The 19,241-nt window shown below is 49.7% G+C and overlaps 1 protein-coding gene across 1 annotated transcript; it reads left to right on the top strand.

Moving 5' to 3' along the window:
- The first annotated feature begins 266 nt into the window (after window positions 1–266).
- Window positions 267–8,910, top strand: LOC129715620 (uncharacterized). Its single transcript, XM_055665491.1, has 6 exons — window positions 267–355; window positions 657–775; window positions 3,651–4,010; window positions 5,193–5,456; window positions 7,509–7,618; window positions 7,868–8,910. Exons 2-6 carry the CDS (start codon window positions 727–729, stop codon window positions 7,952–7,954), a joined length of 870 nt encoding a protein of 289 aa, XP_055521466.1. The 5' UTR covers window positions 267–355; window positions 657–726; the 3' UTR covers window positions 7,955–8,910.
- The last annotated feature ends 10,331 nt before the right edge of the window (window positions 8,911–19,241 follow it).

The following is a 19,241-nucleotide window of genomic DNA, read 5'->3' on the forward strand; positions in this document are numbered from 1 at the left end:
GGAAGTTTGTGGTAAACTGGCAGTTTGTGGCGATATACTACGACGTGAGACCCCCAGCGACCACCCCACGGCACTGTGGGGATCAGCAAGGCCCACATTACAATACAGTATAAACCGAAGATCCTATAGCCGAGCGCTTCGCTATAAGATCTGGTATAAACACGAACCTTTGAACACGAAGACGCTGCAAGCCCCGCCCTAACCCCACTCATTGGCTGAGCAACAAGGCGTGATTTAAACTTTAAACCAATTCACATCAGAGAGGTAAATCCAAGATTGTAACCGACAGCAAAGATCCTATAAGAGCTTTGACCGACAGCGCTGAGTCTGTATCGCTGTTTCTCCGCCGTTGCTGGTGAGTTACTGTCTCCGCTCCCGGCAGCTCACAGCCCAGTGGGATGAATATTGATTTCGCTCACTTCAGAACGTCACCCATTCATTCTCTCCATAGATGCTGCCTGTCCTGCTGAGTTACTTCAGCTTTTTATATCCAGCTCCTCTCCCCCCCCTCCCCGCACCTCTCCCCCATCCCCTCTCCTCCCGCCGCATCTCCCATCTCCCACCCCCCCCCCCCTCCCCCCGCATCTCTTGCCATAACCCCCCCCCCACCACTCGCCGGCATCCCCCCCACTAATGCATCTCGCACTCTCCTCCAGCCCAGCGCGCCGCTTGACTCGGGGGTGACTCGGTGCAGCGTGGAGTCGGCGCCCGTTGAACAGAGGGGACATGCGGCGCTCTATCGGGAAGGTGGATGGTCTGATGTGGCTGCTGGCAGGTACAGAGAGCGAGAGGCCACTCGGCCCGCACGTTACTGCTGCCTCACAGCGCCAGGAACCCTGGTTTAGATGCTGACTCCGGGCGCTGTTTGTACGGTCTCCCCGTGACCGCGTGGGTTTCCACCGGGTGACATTTCGGGTCTGAAGAAGGGTCTCGACCCGAAACGTCACCCATTCCTTCTCTCCAGAGGTGCTGCCTGTCCCGCTGAGTTACTCCAGTTTTTTGTGTCTATCTCAGGTTTGTAGGTTAATTGGCTTCTGTAAATTGTCATAGAAACATAGAAAATATGTGCAGGAGGAGGCTTTTCGGCCCTTCGAGCCAGCATCGCCATTCATTGTGACCATAGAATAGAATAATAGAATAGTTTCTTTATTGTCATTGTAACATGGACCATGTACAACGAAATTTAAAATGTCAGCCAGTCAGTGCAGCATTCAAACATTTCTAAAGCTAACGATACATACACGGTAAAATAATAAAGATAAACAACTAAATAAATATCACGGACAAAGCACGCATACACACCCAACCCTCCATCCTTCTGTCGATTTCACAGTTGCCACAGTCCCTTAGTCTGTATCGCCCCTGCGTTCCTTGGCGGCTACATTTAGTGCTTTTATAGCAGTGGGGTAAAAACTGTTTTTTAGTCTATTTGTCCTTGTCCTTGTAGATCTGTACCGTCTGCCTGACGGCAACAGTTCAAACAGGGAGTGTCCGGGGTGGGAAATGTCCTTTATGATATTTTGGGTTTTTTTGGTGCAGCGGACGACCATGGCTGATCGTCCCCAATCAATACAGCATGGTACGCCAGCTGCACCATGGCAGACAGGGAGAGGCTTCAGAGGGTAACTAGGACAGAAGATCATTGGTTGCCCTCTCCCCTCCCTGATGGATATTTACACCTCCCGCTGCCTTAGCAGGGCAAAGAATATCATCAAGGACAGCTCCCATCCTGCGTTTGGACTGTTCGACCTGCTGCCCTCTGGAAGGCGCTATAGGTGCATCAAATCTAGCACAAATAGACTCGGGAATAGTTTTCCGAAAGTCATAGCTACTCTTAATTCACACATGCACTGACTTCACAGCCCAACACCCGACTTCCATCTATTCTATCCACGTTCTGAAATTTGGAACTGTAATGTGTATTGTAACTAATTTTTACTATTTAAATTTTTTTTTAAACATTTAATATAATCTTTAAACATCTGCCTAACAATACTACATATTCATCCTTCACCATTTTGCCTTTATAGATATGTATATAGCGCCGCAGAATTGTGCACCTATTCCCCCCCCTCCCCCTTTTGTTTTGTTTTCTGTTTCTTGTTTTTTGTACTAAATTATACGTATGCACTGAGTACGAGCTGCTTTTAATCTCATTGTACATGTATAGTGACAATAAATGGCATATCTAAATATCTATCTAATAACCCGTGCCTGCTTTCTCCCCATATCTCTCCATTCCACTAGCCCCTGTCGCTGGTGCATGTAGGTTAGAATCAGCGTACGTGGTGATCGCTGGTCGGTGCGGACTCGATGGGCCGAAGGGCCTGTTCCCACGCTGTTCCCAAACTGAAATAAAACCAGGAGTGCACAATTGTCGGTAAAATACAGAGTGCTGGAGGAAAGCAGCGGGTCGGGCAGCGTCTATGGGGGGAATGAACAGGCGACCCTTTAGACTGGTGGAGAAGGGGGAGATGTTAGAGGCAATCAGGGCACCCGGAGAAAACCCACACAGTCACAGGGAAAACTTACAAACTTAGTATAGACAGCAGCCGTAGTCAGGATGGAACCCGGGTCTCTAGCGCTGTGATGCAGCATCTCTACTGCTGTGCAGACCCTGTTCTCGGCTCCTGTACCTTCTTTAAGATGTGGGTTCATCTGAGCACTGCTTTGATATAGTTTCAGACACAACAACAAAATGCTGCAGTAACTCAGCGGGACAGGCAGCATCTCTGGAGCGAGGGAATGGGTGACGTTTTAGGTCGAGACATCTTCAGACTAGTTGGGGTAGAAAGGTCCCCTAACAAGTTGTGAATCTGTGCAATTCTCTGCCACAGAAGGCAGTGGGAGGGAGGAGGGGGGGGGGGGGGGGGGGGGGGCAGGAGGGCAGGAGTAGGCCCTTCGAGCCAGCACCACCATTCAATAAGATTGTGGATGATCATCATTCCTGCTTTTTCCCCTATCCCTTAATTCCGTTAGCCCTGAGCGCCATATCTATCTCTCTCTTGAAAACATCCAGTGAATTGGCCTCCATTGCCTTCTGTGACAGACAATTCTGCAGACTCGCAACTCTCTGGGTGAAGAAGCTTTTCCACATCTCAATAGACAATAGGTGCAGTAGGCCATTCGGCCCTACATGCCAGCACCGCCATTCAATGTGATCGTGGCTGATCATCCACAATCAGCACCCCGTTCCTGCTTTCTCCCCATATCCCCTGAATCTGTTCTTTGAGAGCCCTCTCTTGAAAGTTTCCAGAGAACCGAGGCAGATAATTCCATAGACTCACAACTCTCCGTGGTGAATAAATCCTAAATGGCCTACCCCTTATTCTTAAACTTGGTTCTGGACTCCCCCAACATGGGGAACATGTTTCCATATGGGCCAGATGTAGGCAGGTGGGATGGGTTTGTGTAGACACCTTGGTTGGCAGAGGTGAGATAGGCCGAAGGGCCTGTTTCTGTGCTGTATCTGTGCTGGTGAACCTCCACTGCACCTTGCTACAGCACGGTGACCAGAGGTCCACACTGGTGCGGCCACTACATGTTGTCTATCGTGTTGCACGGTGCATTGTCTGCGCTTGACCCATGTCTCCAGTCAGCCCCCATCACCGCTGGATTGTGTACCATCCCCGGCCCTTGTTGTGTTGCAGGTCTCCACACTGCGGCGCTGTGCAGAGCAGGAACGGCAGCCACCGCGGGCTCCATCACCACCATCCCCGTGGGTGGAACGGTGATGTTCCCCATCCTACATCACAGCCAGGAGAGGTTCGAGGTAGCGATGGGGCGGGTCCATCCCGATCTTGCAATCCTGGCCTGGAAGTCTGACAGCCCGGAGTATCCATACATGGTGCGCCCGTCCTACAGGAACAGGGTCCGCTTCCGACGGGACACCTTCATCGAGCTGCGGGCCGTGAGGCCGGGTGACCAGGGGACGTACGAGGTGCAGACAAACTACTTGGGGAAGGAGCTGAGGGACCGTGACCGGGAGCACTTTGAGCTGCGAGTGATCGGTGAGTAGCGTCGTGGAGAGTTGTACAGTATCCAGACTGGCCCTTCGGCCCACCTGGTCCATGCTGACCCCCTGGGCATTCTGGCCCAGTCCCACCCGCCTGCACACAGAACTCTAAACCCTTTCTCTCCGTCAATGAATGAAACTTTATTGCCACGTGTTCTTTGTTTTTCACACCCAAGGTAAGCAAAGAGTCGCCACCTAAAGGGCACTGAAAGCATTGCAAATAATTCCATTTTACACAAAGCATTTAACACTTTCCATTTGTGGTCCCCCTTAGTTCCCGGCGGTCCCCCCACGCTGAGATGGAATTCTCGTCCTCAGAGGGCGGTGGAGGCCAATTCTCTGGATGCTTTCAAGAGAGAGCTAGACAGAGCTTTAAATATAGTGGAGTCAGGACAGAAGGCAGGAACGGGGTACTGATTGTGGATGATCAGCCATGATCATATTGAATGGTGGTGCTGGCTCGAGGGGCCGAATGGCCTACTCCTGCACCTATTGTCTATATATGGAGTAGAATTGAGGCAGTGTGGCCCAAGTCCACTCCGCCATTCAATCATGGCTGATCTATCTCTCATTCTCCATTTCCTGCCTTCTCCCCACAACCCCTGACAACTGTACTAATCCAGAATCTATCTATCTCTGCCTTAAAAATATCCATGACGGACTCCACAGCCTTCTGTGGCAAAGAATTATTTGCCACAGAAGACGGTGGAGTCCGTCATGGATATTCGCCACTCTCTGACCAAGGAGATTTCTCCTCCTCTAGGTCCTAAAAGAAAGTCCTTTAATTCTGAGGCTATGACCTCTTCTCCTGGACTCTCCCACAAATGGAAACATCCTTCCGCGTCCAAATCCAAAATCAACCCAACCTCTCACTCTAGCTGAAACCATGTAATCCAGGCAGCAGTCTGGTAAACTACCTCTGCACCTTCTCCAATCCCTCCACATCTCCCATTGTAACGGGGTGACCAGAATTACACACAATACTGCATATGGGGCTTAACCAGAGCCGTATAGAGCTGCATCATGACTTCCTGCATCTTGTGTGCCCCTATACATTGAAGGCAAGCACACCACACGTCTTCTTTACCACCCTATCTGCTGGTGCTACCACCTTTAGTGGGCTATGGGCTTGAACTCTCTGCGGTTTAGCTGGACTTTGCACTGTGCTGCTTTGCAGAGCCGATGTCCACACCGACCGTGGAGGTCAGCCACAACTCGTCGCATCTCACGCTGAACTGCTCCACCACCAGCGGCTGCCCCGTCACCTACCGGTGGGAGCGGCGATCGCAGGATCCCGGCGTGGGGAACGCCACCTTCCCCGGAGCCGTGCTGTACCTGCCGCACCCGGGGCAGCACACCTGCGCCTACAGCTGCGTCGCAGAAGATTGCTGCAGCAGCCGTGCAGTCCCTGCAACGCTGCACTGCCACGCCCAACCCAGAGGTGAGTGGGTGAATGCTGGGTCTCTGTCCAATGGGAGAGTCATGCAGGACGGAACAGGCCATTTGGCCGCACTGCTCCCTGCCCATCAACATGCCCCATCTACACTAGTCCCACTTGCTCGCGTTTGGCCCATATCCCTATAATAATAATAATAATATATTTTATTGTCAACGAGATTTAGTATGCACCTTCCAACCGATGTAAAAGAAAAGTAAAATAAATAAATAAGCTGTGTGACGTGACCATCCGAGGGTGACAGTCCAGGGGGGATGGGGGGCACTCAGCAGGGCTGGTTCAGAGCCGCTATAGCTCTGGGAATAAAGCTGTTTCTGAGTCTGGAGGTTCGGGCGTAGAAGGTCTTGCAACGTCTGCCGGAGGGAAGTAGTTCGAACAGTCCGTTACAAGGGTGTGAGGAGTCTTTATGGATGCTGACGGCCTTCCTGAGGCACCATGTGTGGTAGATGCCCTCCAAGGCTGGTAGCCGTGTCCCAATGATCCACTGCACTCTGTGGACGACGCGCTGAAGAGCTCTCCTCTCCGCCTCCGTGCAGCTGAGATACCACACAGAGATGCCATACATTAATATGCTCTCTGTGGTGCAGCGGTAGAACGTTGTCAGCAGCTGTTGGGGCAGACCAGTCTTTTTTTAATGTCCTCAGGAAGAACAGTCGTTGCTGTGCCTTCTTGGCCAGCGCAACGGTGTTCGTGGACCATGTGAGGTCCTCTGAACTGTGAGTGCCCAGAAACTTAAAGCTGGACACTCTCTCCACACTTTCCCCGTAAATGGAGATTTAAAATGTATTCTCCATTATGGGACCTCCTGAAGTCAATATTCAGCTCAGGGGGGTTTCACGGCAGTCGGGTCACAACCCATGACTCGTACTGTTGCTACGCTACTCCAAATGGATTACACGCGATGTACTGTGGGTAGGCACTTCCCATTGTTTCCAGCGTAGCGGGCCCGTTAAAACCCGCCAAAATTGTCACTTTTTGCGCTGTAAATAATTATGGAAATCGGGATAAGCGTGTGAGACATTTAGCCTACTTCAGAATTCCAAAAGTGAGGAGAAATGACGGTAGATAGAAGCGAGATCTCAAGGGACAACAACAGCCAGAGCGAACATTAACCGTTTGCTCACTGCATTTCATCAACAGACGTTATTTGTGTTTTTTCTTGATTACTTTGGCATCTAAAAAGTTTCAGAAGTGATAAATCTGGCTGTAATTTTTTGAAATCGCCCATGGTTCTCAAGTGGGTTTTTACATACGAAATGAAAAAGCATCTGAAGAAAAATTTACAGCCAGATTTATCACTTCTGAGAATTTTTAGATACCAAAGGAATCAAGAAAAAACACAAATAATGCCTTACTTGATGAAATGCAGTGAGCAAACGCGATAATTCCCAATATTTTCAATGTTTACCAAGCACTTTAGCTGCTGTAGTCCCTTCAGTTCTCGCTTCTCTATACCTTCATTTCGCTTCACGTTTGGAATTCTAAAGTTGGGTACATGTCTCTCACACTTACCCCGACTCCCACAATTTTTTCAGCGCAAAAAAACATTTTGGCGGTTTTTAACAGGTAGGAAAGTACGCGTTTCTAGCATTAATAACATATACCGGATGTCTTCCAGTTGGATTTAGCGGCTCCGTGCGTCGAGCCCTATGACCCAGTGACCTTACGTGCAACCCCCCATAAACGTTTCCAGAGGGCGGCACGTTGCCACAGCGGATAGAGTTGCCGCCACCAAGCGCCAGAGACCCAGGTTCAATCCTGACTACGGGTGCTGTCTGTATGGAGTTTGCACGCTCTCCCCGTGACCTGCGTGGGTTTATCCGGGATCCTCCCACATTCCAAAGACGTGCGGGTTTGTTGGATATTTGACGATAATTATAAGTTGTTCCCGGTAAATTGTCCCCGTGCAGGGTGGTGTTAGTGTGCGGGGATCGCTGGTCAGTGCGGACTCAGTGGGCCGAAGGGCCTATTTCCGTGCTGTTTCTCTAAATTAAACCAGACTCCAGGTTCACCACCGTGTGGCGATATCTCCTGCAGGGTCCAGGAGTCGTTGGGTGATCGTTCTCTCCGTGTCCCTTCTCGCTGTGATCCTTCTCACTGTTGCCGTGCTGGGAGTCTGGGCATCGAATCTCCGCAGAAACCGTGCTGTGAGTGTCCTCCTCACCTTCACACTCTCGTCCCCCCCCTAACCTGTCCCCCCCCTCTCCCTCCCCTCACCCCTCTTCCCCCCTCCCGTCAGGGTGGTGTTAGTGTTCCTCAGTGCCGACGCAGTGGGCCCCTCCCTCTCCTCTTCCCACTTCCCCCCTCCTCTCCCGCCCCGTCTCCCCATCCCCGCACCCCTCTCTCTCCCGGCTAACAATGTGGGGTCTCTCTCTCTCTCTCTCTTTCTCTCGCAGGAACAAGGAGCGGGGTGTGGGACCGGGAAAGTTGCAGAGTGTGGACCGGTGTACGTGGGGGTCACAGTGCACCCAGTCGCTGGGTGATGGGGAACGAGTTTGCTGCTGTCCCATCTCTGTGGCAGATGTGAGTCCCCTGTCCCTGGTTCCAGTGCCCCCCAGCCTGACACTGTGGGGACGTGTAGGGGGAGGGGAGATCACTGGACAGATGAAGACTACAGAATGTATGAACTATGAGGAATTGAGGACCATGGCCACCAACAAACCGTGATGTCACCGATTGGGGGTTTGAAGATTCTGTCTGTGTTCTCCGTCTATTTGTCTGTCTTTTCTCTGTATTTTGTTTTATTCCTAACGCAGTACAATGTCCGTGCCGAACATGATGCCTTCAGACTTTAGAATCACAGTGTTAAATTTTAAAAGATTAATATGTGAATGACTTGTAAAATATACCATCAACCTGAACAAAACTTGATACAACACACCACAGGACAATGGTGATTAAGGTGGTCCAAAATTGTAGCGCTATCTTGTACCGTTTTGGAGTTTCAGGAACTCCGCACAGACAGACATAGAAACAAACAAGATGAGAGTTTTAGTAATATTTAGACGTGTGGGGAAGTTTTACTTTGTTACAAAGTGATGGGGCCCGGAACACGTGGTCAAGGGTGGTGGTGGAGGCAGATATGATAGTGGAGGTTCACAGGCACATGGTTATGGGGGGGGGATGTGGATCATGTACAGGCAGATGTAATGAGGTTATTTTGGCATTGTGTTCAGAATGGACATTGTGGGCCGAAGGGCCTGTGTTGTACTTTTCTATGTTCTATAAGAATCTTGTGGTAAACTTTACCAAAGTCTATATATACAACATCTATCCAATCCCCATTGACTATTGCATTTGTTGCTCTTTGGGAAAGTGTAATTTATACAAAGTCTGACTATTGATGCTATGGATGTTTGTTCTGCATGTTTTAGTGCAGCTTGTGATGACATTGTAACATACGCTTTGTACATATTAAATCAGATTTATTTTAACACCTGCTACCTGACATGTCAGCCCCTGTCTGATGTAACAAAGGCCATTGGTGTTGGTTCATTGTTGTATGTGTACAGAGATCCAGTGACAAACTCCTGTCCCTGTGTTATCCAGTTAAGTACAACAGGCAGGACTGACATATGTTGGAAGAATGCTGGGCTTTTATTCACTGGCATTTAGAATGATGGAATCTAATAGAAACGTGTAAAACAGGCTATTGACAATAGGTACAGGAGTAGGCCATTCGGCCCTTCGAGCCAGCACCGCCATTCAATGTGATCATGGCTGATCTTCCCCAATCAGTACCCCGTTCCTTCCTTCACCCATATCCCCTGAGCCCGCTATCTTTAAAAACTCTATCTAGCTCTCTCTTGAAAGTATCCAGAGAACCGGCCTCCACCGCCTTCTGAGGCAGAGAATTCCACACTCACAACTCTCTGTGTGAAAAAGGTTACATGCAGGAAAAATGTTCCCGATGTTGGGGGGGAGTCCAGAACCAGGGGGTCACAGTTTAAGAATGAGGGGTGGGCCATTTAAGAAAGATGAGGGAAATATTTTTCATCTTGATTTAGGATGACCAGCAGTGATTATATTGAATGACGGTGCTGGCTCGGACGGGGAGGGGGGATAAATGGGAAATGTGGGAGGCGGGGTGGGAGATGAGCGTACGGGGGAGGGTAGAGATGAGCAGGGTGAAGGGGGTGGGGGTCAATGAGAGAGGGCGGGAATGATGTGTGACTCCGGGGAGGAGCTGGTAAACCCGGTGGGTCGGGCAGCATCTGTGCATCAGGCAGCGTCCCGACCCCCAGCAATGACCGTCTCACCGCCCCCACAAAGTCCCTGCAGCCCGGGGACGTGAGGGGGGGGGGGGGGGGGGGGGGGGAGCGGAGGCCCAGTTATGGACGCCACCGCGTGTAGACGTGTAACTGCCTGCTCTCGTGTGTTGGAGAGAACCGCCCATACGATGCGCGTCCCGAGGGGGCGTGAACTAAACCACTTCTGGTTTAACCAGAGAGGGTTGAATTGTAGGTACACAAAAATGCTTGAGAAACTCAGCGGGTGCAGCAGCATCTATGGAGCGAAGGAAATAGGCGACGTTTCGGGCCGAAACCCTTCTTCAGACTGATGGGGGGTGGGGAGGAGAAGGAAGGAAAAAGGGAGGAGGAGGAGCCCGAGGGCAGGGGGATGGGAGGAGACAGCTCGAGGGTTAAGGAAGAGGAGGAGACAGCAAGGGCTAGCAAAATTGGGAGAATTCAACGTTCATGCCACCGGACGCAAACAACCCAGGCGGAATATGAGGTGCTGTTCCTCCAATTTCCGGTGTTGCTCACTAGGGCAATGGAGGAGACGCAGGACAGAGAGGTCGGATTGGGAATGGGAGGGGGAGTTGAAGTGCTGAGCCACCGGGAGTTCGGGTAGGTTATTGCGGACTGAGCGGAGGTGTTCGGCGAAACGATCGCCCAACCTCCGCTTAGTCTCCCCGATGTAAATCAGCTGACATCTAGAGCAGCGGATGCAGTAGATGAGGTTGGAGGAGATGCAGGTGAACCTTTGTCGCACCTGGAACGACTGCTTGGGTCCTTGAATGTAGTCGAGGGGGGAGGTGAAGGGACAGGTGTTGCATTTCTTGCGGTTGCAACCGAAAGTGCCGGGGAGGGGGTGGTACGGGAGGGAAGGGAAGAATTGACAAGGGAGTTGCGGAGGGAGCGGTCTTTGCGGATGGCAGACATGGGGGGAGATGGGAAGATGTGGCGAGTGGTGGGGTCACGTTAGAGGTGGCGGAAATGGCGGAGGATTATTTGTTGTATTTGCCGGCTGGTGGGGTGAAAGGTGAGGACTAGGGGGACTCTGCCCTTGTTGCAAGTGCGGGGATGGGGAGAGAGAGCAGTGTTGCAGGGTATGGATGAGACCCTGGTGCGAGCCTCATCTATGGTGGCAGAGGGGAATCCCCGTTCCCTGAAGAACGAGGACATTTCCGATGCCCTGGTATGGAACGTCTCATCCTGGGAACAGATGCGGCATAGGCGGAGGAATTAGGAGTAGGGGATGGAGTCTTTACAGGGGGCAGGGTGGGAAGACGTGTAGTCCAGATAGCCATGTGAGTCAGTTGGTTTGTAGTGTATGTCGGTCAGAAGTCTGTCCCCTGCGATGGAGATGGTGAGGTCAAGGAATGGTAGGGAAGTGTTGGAAATGGTCCAGATGTATTGGAGTGCCGGATGGAAGTTGGTGGTGAAGTGGATGAAGTCGGTCAGTTGTGTGTGGGTGCAGGAGGTGGCCCCAAAGCAGTCGTCAATATTCAATGTTGAATTGTAGATGGACACAAAATGCTGGAGTAAACACACTTAGACAATAGTTGCAGGAGGAGGCCTTTCGGTCCTTCGAGCCAGCACCGCCATTCATTGTAATCATGGTTGATCGTCCCCAATCAATAGCCCGTGCCTGCCTTCTCCCCATATCCCTTGATTCCACTAGCCCCTAGAGCTCTATCTAACTCCCTTATAAATCCATCCAGTAATTTGGCCTCCACTGCCCTCAGTGGCAGGGAATTCCACAAATTCACAACTCTCTGGGTGAAAACGGTTTTTCTCACCTCAGTCTTAAATGGCCTCCTCTTTATTCTAAGACTGTGGCCCCTGGTTCTGGACTCGCCCAACATTTTCTGCATCTAGCTTGTACAGTCCTTTTATAATTTTAAATGTTTCCATAAGATAACCCCTCAACATTCTAAACACCAGTGAATACAAGCCTAGTCTTTTCAATCTTTCCTCATATAACAGTCCCGCCATCCCAGGGATCAATCTCGTGAACATCAATCTACCTCAATCACAAGGATGTTCTTCCTCAAATTAGGAGACCAAAACTGTACACAATACTCCAGATGTGGTCTTACCAGAGTCCTATGCAACTGCAGAAGAACCTCTTTACTCCTATACTGAAATCCTCTTGTTATGAAGGCCAACATTCCATTAGCTTTCTTCACTGCCTGCCTACCTGCACGCCAACTTTCAGTGACCGGTGTACAAGGACACCCGGGTCTCGCTGCACCTCCCCCTTACCTAACCTAACCCCATTGAGATAATAATCTGCCCCCTTGTTTTGCCACCAAAGTGGATAGCCTAACATTTATCTATATTATACTGCATCTGCCACGCATCTGCCCACTCACTCAACCTGTCCAGGTCACCCTGCAACCTTCTAACATCAACTCAGCGGGACAGGCAGCATCTCTGGAGAGAAGAAGTGGATGATGGGTCGAGACCCTTCTTCAGAAGGTTGAATTGTGTTTAGTTGACAATTGTGTTGGAGAGAGAGTTAACTCCACCCTGATGCCGGTGAGTTGCCCCATTTTCTCCGTAACATACATAGGTTCTCAAGGGATTGGGCAGGCTATCCTTAAGAATAAGGGGTAAGCCATTTAGAACGGAGATGAGGAAACACTTTTTCTCACAGAGTGTGGCAAGTCTGTGGAATTCTCTGCCTCATTGGCAGAGAGGGCAGTGGAGGAAGGTTCTCTGGATGCTTTCAAGAGAGAGGTAGATAGGGCTCTTAAAAATAGTAGTCAAGGGATATGGGGAGAATGGGGTACTGATTGGGGATGACCAGCCATGATCACATTGAATGGTGGTGCTGGCTTGAATGGCCGACTCCTGCACCTATTGTCTATTGCTAGATGTAGAAAACATGTTTCCGATGTTGGGGAGTCCAGAAACAGGGGTAGCAGGCTAAGAATAAGGGCTAGGCCATTTAGGACTAAGATGCGGAAAAACGTTTTCACCCAGAGAGTAGTGAATCTGTGGAATTTTCTGCAATGGAAGGCAGTGGAGGCCGATTCACTGGATGTATTCAAGAAAGAGTTAGATATAGTTCGTGGGGCTAAAGGAATCAAGGGATTTGGGAAGAAAGCGGAATGGGGTAATGATAATGGCACTCGGGCTGGATAACAGTGAAATGGGTCTTGGAGAATGGAGATCAGCGTGGTGTGGAAGAGGGGAAATGAGCAGGGTGACTGGGCAGAGGTGGGAGATGATGACAGAAATGTGTGCACTCAAATTTTCAGTCATCTCCCCACCCCACCCCTCTCTCTCTTTCCCCTTTCCCTCCCACGGCAAAATCTGTGTGCACATCCGATCTTCTAGAAGTGTATTGGTCTTATAGAGGTGTATAAAATCATGAGAGGAATAGATCGGGTAGAGTCTCTTGCCCAGAGTAGGGGAATCGATGACCAGAGGACATAGGTTCAAGGTGAAGGGGAAAAAATTGAATAGGAATCTGAGGGATCTACAGGAGGCGCTGTCTCAAAAAGGCAGCTGGCATCATCAGAGACCCACACCACCCTGGCCACGCTCTCATCTCGCTGCTACCATCGGGAAGAAGGTACAGGAGCCTGAAAACTGCATCGGCCACACATACATCAGACTATTAAACACTCCAACTTCCAAATACACTCCAAACTATATAAACTTGTGGGGATTATTTTTTGACTTTGCACTACCATTTTCTATTTATTTATGTGTGTTTGTTTTTAAATACACTGATGTGTTTTGTGTGTATCCTGGGTTTTACAAAGCTGTGTGCTGCTGCAAGCAAGTATTTCATTGTTCTGTTTCGGGACATATGGCAATAAATCACTCTTGACGCTAATATTTAGTTTAAAGAAAGATGGGAGAGATTGAACTTTTTTTCACCTTCGATCACAGTGGGAAATGTGGAGGAGTCACTGTGGTGGATGTTTATGTTAAAATGTATTTTGTGTGTTCAGTTGCTTTTTATTAGTGTATGACAAATCAACTTCCTCGTATGTTGCAAAACAGACGGCTGATAAAGTATAATTATGATTATGAGAAACAGGCCCTTCGGCCCGCCAAGCCCGCGCCGACCAGCGATCCTCGCACATTAACACTATCCTACAGACACTAGCGACAATTTACATTGACACCAAGGTCAATTGACCTACAAACCTGTACGTCTTTGGCAAGTGGGAGGAAAACATAAGATCTCGGAGAAAAACAACGCAGGTCACGGGGAGAAAGTACAAACTCCGTACAGACAGCACCTGTAGTCGGGATCGAACCTGGATCTCTGTCGCTGTAAGGCAGCAACTCTACCGCTGTCCCACCTTGCACCGACTGTTGTATTACAATAGCCCTTTAAATCATTGAATGATGTTAATGTCGTGGGCAGCTCGAAGCACCCACTGATTGGCTGTCAACGCAAAGTTTACACCAATTTCCTCCCTCCTTGAGTTTGAACCCATTCTTCCAAAGATCTGTTTGGAAGAAAATGAATCTGTTGTGTGGAGAGCAACTGCTGCAAACACACTTTAAATTCTCAGGTAGACAAAAATGCTGGAGAAACTCAGCAGGTGAAGCAGCATCTATGGAGAGAAGGAATAGGTAACTTTTCGGGTCGAGACCCTTCTTCAGACTGATGTGTGTGGGCGGGAAAGAGAAAGGAAGAGGCGGAGACAGTAGGCTGTGGGAGAGCTGGGAAGGGGAAGGGGAAGGAGGGAGAAAGCAAGAACTACCCGATATTTGAGCAACCAATTTTCATACTGCTGGGGTGTAAACTACCCAAGAGAAATATGGGGTGCTGCTCGTCCAATTTGCAGATGGACTCACTCTGGCCATGGAGGAGGCCCAGGACAGATAGGTTCGGATTCGGAATGGGAGGGGGTCCTTTTGAAGTGCTGAGTCTCTCCCACCGAGAGATCAGGTTGTTTATTTTTATTACGAACTGACCTTTATACCGAGGTGTTGGGCGCCCCATTAAAGCGATCGCCAAACCACTGCAGCGCGTTGGTCAGGATCCCACCGATGATTTAGAGATTAATTGACAGCTGGAACAGCAGATGCAATAAATGAGCTTTGGAGGAGGTGCAGGTGAACCTCTGCCTCACAAGTAAAACCAACTTGGAAAGCCACAACATCAGACTGCTTGGGTCCTTGGATGGAGTCGAGGGGGAGGGTAAAGTGACAAGTGTAGCAGTCTCTCCAGGTGAGGCAGAGGTTCACCTGCACCTCCTCCAAATTATCCTCTAAAACCCGCGACCGCCGACAACCTGGGACGGATCTCAACACATCAGTAGGGACAACGGAAGGTAGGTTGTTTACTAAAAAGCCTTTTTACATTAAAAAGGGCTTCTTAAGATCCCTTTATACAGACATCTAAACATCCTTTTATGCCCGTGACTGGAGGATTGCGAGTAGCTAATTTCAGGGGTGTTCCCATACATCATAGAGCTCACAGTTCCCGCAGTATTTTTCTGGGCATATGGGGTACGTGGCTCCACCACAATGGGAACGTCTCCAAACCAGCGCTTGTTCCACAGAGTTCCACAGGATCACTCTCCCACTTGAAAGCTGATTTAAATGGCCATTATAGTTTACAGCAATTGAACGCTAAATTCCTTCCATTCGGCCTATAAATTAATGTAAATGAGATTTACCACTCTCAACAATCAACGGATGTCGTGAAATGCTCCCCACTTATTGGCACAAGGGACTTTTAACATCTAGTCCTGTGTATTTGATTCTGAATTCTTTGTGAATGTCATTTGGACACTTGGGCTATTTAAAAATGTTAATCTTTTCTTAAGAAATGGATAGATGTTTAGATCTAGTAATTGAAGTTTGGAATTAGCTACAATTGGGTAACTAACTAATGATATGCTTTAAATTGCAGGTAATCCAAGTAAGATTGTTTCATACTTGTTTCAGAATGCTTCAATCTATAATCTGAAAATTTCTTTCAGTTCCCTTAATTTTTAATAAAGTTATGGCCATTTCACTGTCCTCGATCACAGCTTTTGTGTTAAGTCAATGGAAAAGCAATAGGGAACAAGATGCTAATTTCTGAGTATGAAAATGGCCATAACTTTTTTTAATACTGCAGATATGAAAGTGAATTAGGTGTCAAATTAAACTTATTTTTGTGCTTTTGTTTATCTGATGGGGTAAATTGCAGACTTGATTTTTTAAATCTCAAAATGTTGTAACATTGCTACTCTTCCCGGTGTCAGGGAGACGCCTCCGGGTCCCGGTCCATCTCACCCTCTTCCGATCCTCAGCCACCTCGAGCCCCGGATTTGCTGTTTCCGCATCCAGGGTGACGGAGACTGAGGATCAGAGTCCCCGGGGGTCGGTCGGGGGGAGACTCGGGCAGCGCGGTCCCGGGACCGGGGGAGAGGGCACAGGCGGGCGGATAACTACACCTTGCCCGGGGTTTCACCCACAACAACATCAGGTGGACAACATACATCTTTCCCGGGGTTTCGCAACCGGGCAGGCGAGTGGGAATTCCGCGGGTTATCGGGAGCGGGCGAGACGGGAAATGAATGCAGAAAGTGAGGATGAACGAGAGATTGCGGGTGGGGATGGAGAAATAAGGCGGGTATTCAAATATCTTGCCAGTAGATGGCGAAGGATAAGAGGATTGGATCAAAGATCTTATAGCGAAGCTATAACATCTTTGGGTTGGATGACGAGAGAGTGGTGTGAGTGGTGATTAGAGGTGGTTGAAGAGGATGTAGAGATGCGGGGTGGAGTTGCCGTGATCACACTGAACGGGAGTGGACTGGACGGGTGAGGCAATCTGCTACTGTTTACTTGCTTTCTTTATATGAACTCACTGTGGGACTTGACTATGTTTTGCATGTAAGGCTGCTATGTTTTCCAGAAGGCGAAGACAGGTGGGATCTAAGACGAAGGGTGCTGCAACCTTTGCTGTTTATTTTATAGTTTCATGGCTTGGATGTGATTGTAGGAGGTGTGACTACTAGGTTTGTGGAGAACGGGTAATGTTGGGGATAGCAAGGAAATCTGTCAAAGTCTGCAGCGGGATATAGGCTCGATCATTATTATTAAAGCTTTATTTCAGACACAGGTCCATATACACATCAAACAGTACAAAGAATTACAAAGATACATTAAGAAATTGCATATTAGCCTAAAATATATATAAGCTATTGCACCAATGCCATCTTAGCCTAGAAGTGAATCTATAGCAGCTTTTCAGAGGGCTGACTAAGGCTTCAATTTTACTTCGGAGTCACGTGAGTGACTACGTGAAGAACCCGCCTCAGCACGCATGCGCGGCATTACGTTTCAGCAGGCAACAGCGGCAGGCGGGAGTTAGGCTGGGAAAAACCAGCATCTGCAGTTCCTTCCCAGCCCTCCTGCTACAACCCTGAAAGGAAGCCAGGTAAGTCTTACCTTCAGGTCAACAGCGACTTGCGTCTGTTTGTTGCTCCAGGAGGAGCAAAGCAGCAGAAGAAGCGGCCCCCGTTGGACTCCGGGGAAGGAGTGTTCCGTTCCACGGAAGGGGGAGAGACGCCACCAGGACCGCACACGCTGCGGTCCACGGACAGAGAGCTGCGCCGGTACCAGTCCAGACGCAAGCGGCCCCCGTTGACTCCAGGTAAGGAGTATTTTCCGTTAGGAGTATTTTCCATTTTCACGGAAGGGGGAGAGCGCCATCAGGACCGCACACGCTGCGGACCACGGACAGGGAGCTGGACCGGTGCCAGTCCGGACGCAAGCGACCCCCGTTGGACTCCGGGGAAGGAGTGTTCCGTTCGCGGAAGGGGGGAAAGATGCCACCAGGACCGCACACGCTGCGGTCCACAGACAGGGAGCTGTGCCGGGTTCCAGTCCAAAAAACACGGGAGTCAGGCGCTCCCGCTAAAGAATGGACCATCAGGTAAGTCTACTCTGAGGTCGGTTTAACTGGCAAAGGAGAGTTCTTTGCTTGTTCCAACAGCCAAGAAGAAAGAACAGAACAAGACTCTCCAAGAAACCTGTCCCCAGCTCGGTTCCAGCAGACAGGCGTCTCATCACAGGGGGACAGAGGGCGGTAGGACCGCCAACCCGGCGCTCCGCCATCCCCGACACCAAGCCGAGCCCAGTTCCACTAGCGCCTGAGCAGCGGACTGGATGTCAACAATCCGGCCGGTGGTATCCGATTCGTTGGACGGGGACGTCTCACCGCCCGTTTAGGGCAGAGACAGCCGCCTGAGCCACATGGAACGGCTCGTGGAGCATAAGCTCCAGCGAGACTTGCTTATGGGGAGCAGTTTCGCAGAGGGAGTTCAGGCACTCCCTCCACAGTGCCTCATGCACTGGCCATTGCTTCTTCCTCATATGAGGACAGCTTTGGCGACCAGAGCTGGGCTGGTCAAGAAGAGGGGCACTGGCTGAACAACATCGGGAGTACGCATGAGGTACAGGAACAGGAAGAGCTGCTGGGTGTGGCCGCTATGTGGTTTCACCACGAGCGAAATGGCTTCAGTTTCAACTGATGGCCAGCCTACTACCTGTCTTTTCCAAAAAACCTCTCCAAGACAGGTAGCCATGAGGCGTTGGATTTATCACGCCACCCCTAAATTGCATTTACTCAAAGTGCCCGCCATTATTGGGGGATACATTGAGCAGCGCATTTAACCTAAATGTTTTTAAAAATGCATTTGATACCTGACGTCGGCTATCATGTCCACCTGCTCATTCCAGAAGGGCAGGGTAGTATGGCAAAACACCTGACCCTAATGTTCAACAGTATACCCCATAACTTCTCTAGTGAAGTCACAAACCTGCCCTCAATCTAAAAAATTAACAGGATTATGAGAATGCCCACCTCGCAAGCATAGAACCTGCTACCTGGCATTTACCAAACCAGTCCTAAAAAACTGAACGAAGTGTTCAAACTATTCGGCACAAGAGGGCAGAGTCTGGAATGAGCACCACACAGAATACCAGACAGCAGTACCTCTCCGCGTCCACCAGTGGCGTCTACCCCAAGGTACTGGTGAAAGCTCGGGGCCTGCATGCCAAACCCGTAGGTTTTAGGCCACGGCCCAGAGCAGGCCCCAGGGAAAATGTGCCACCCCCAACAAACATCATCCCTACAAGAATAAGGAACCAGAAACCAAAGAAAACAGCAATAAAGACAGATAAGTATGGTTCCTACCACCACATAAAGGTGAAGGGTTGTACTAACAAGGGGTGGGTGAATCACACCTGGTTAGGAAGCTATCACTTTGGTAGTTATATACTATATCTTGCCATCAATTTAGCAAGCACCCCAAGGGGTCTACCCTCCCGCGATGGTGAATGTCGCACCATCATTGATAAACCACTTGAGTATTCACCAGGTATACCCATTCATGGGATTTGTAACTACTACCATGGGACCAAGATACTTTATGGTAGACATCAACCTTGAAGATGCATACTATTCAGTACCTTCTCATATAAGTTTCGGATACCGCAATTACCTGGATGGAGTAACCATGATGAGCATTGCGGCATTTAAGTCTAAGCTATCCTGTATCAACCAGCCCTG

The sequence above is a fragment of the Leucoraja erinacea genome, unplaced genomic scaffold (assembly GCF_028641065.1).
Source record: "Leucoraja erinacea ecotype New England unplaced genomic scaffold, Leri_hhj_1 Leri_1280S, whole genome shotgun sequence".
Lineage (NCBI taxonomy): Eukaryota > Metazoa > Chordata > Chondrichthyes > Rajiformes > Rajidae > Leucoraja > Leucoraja erinaceus.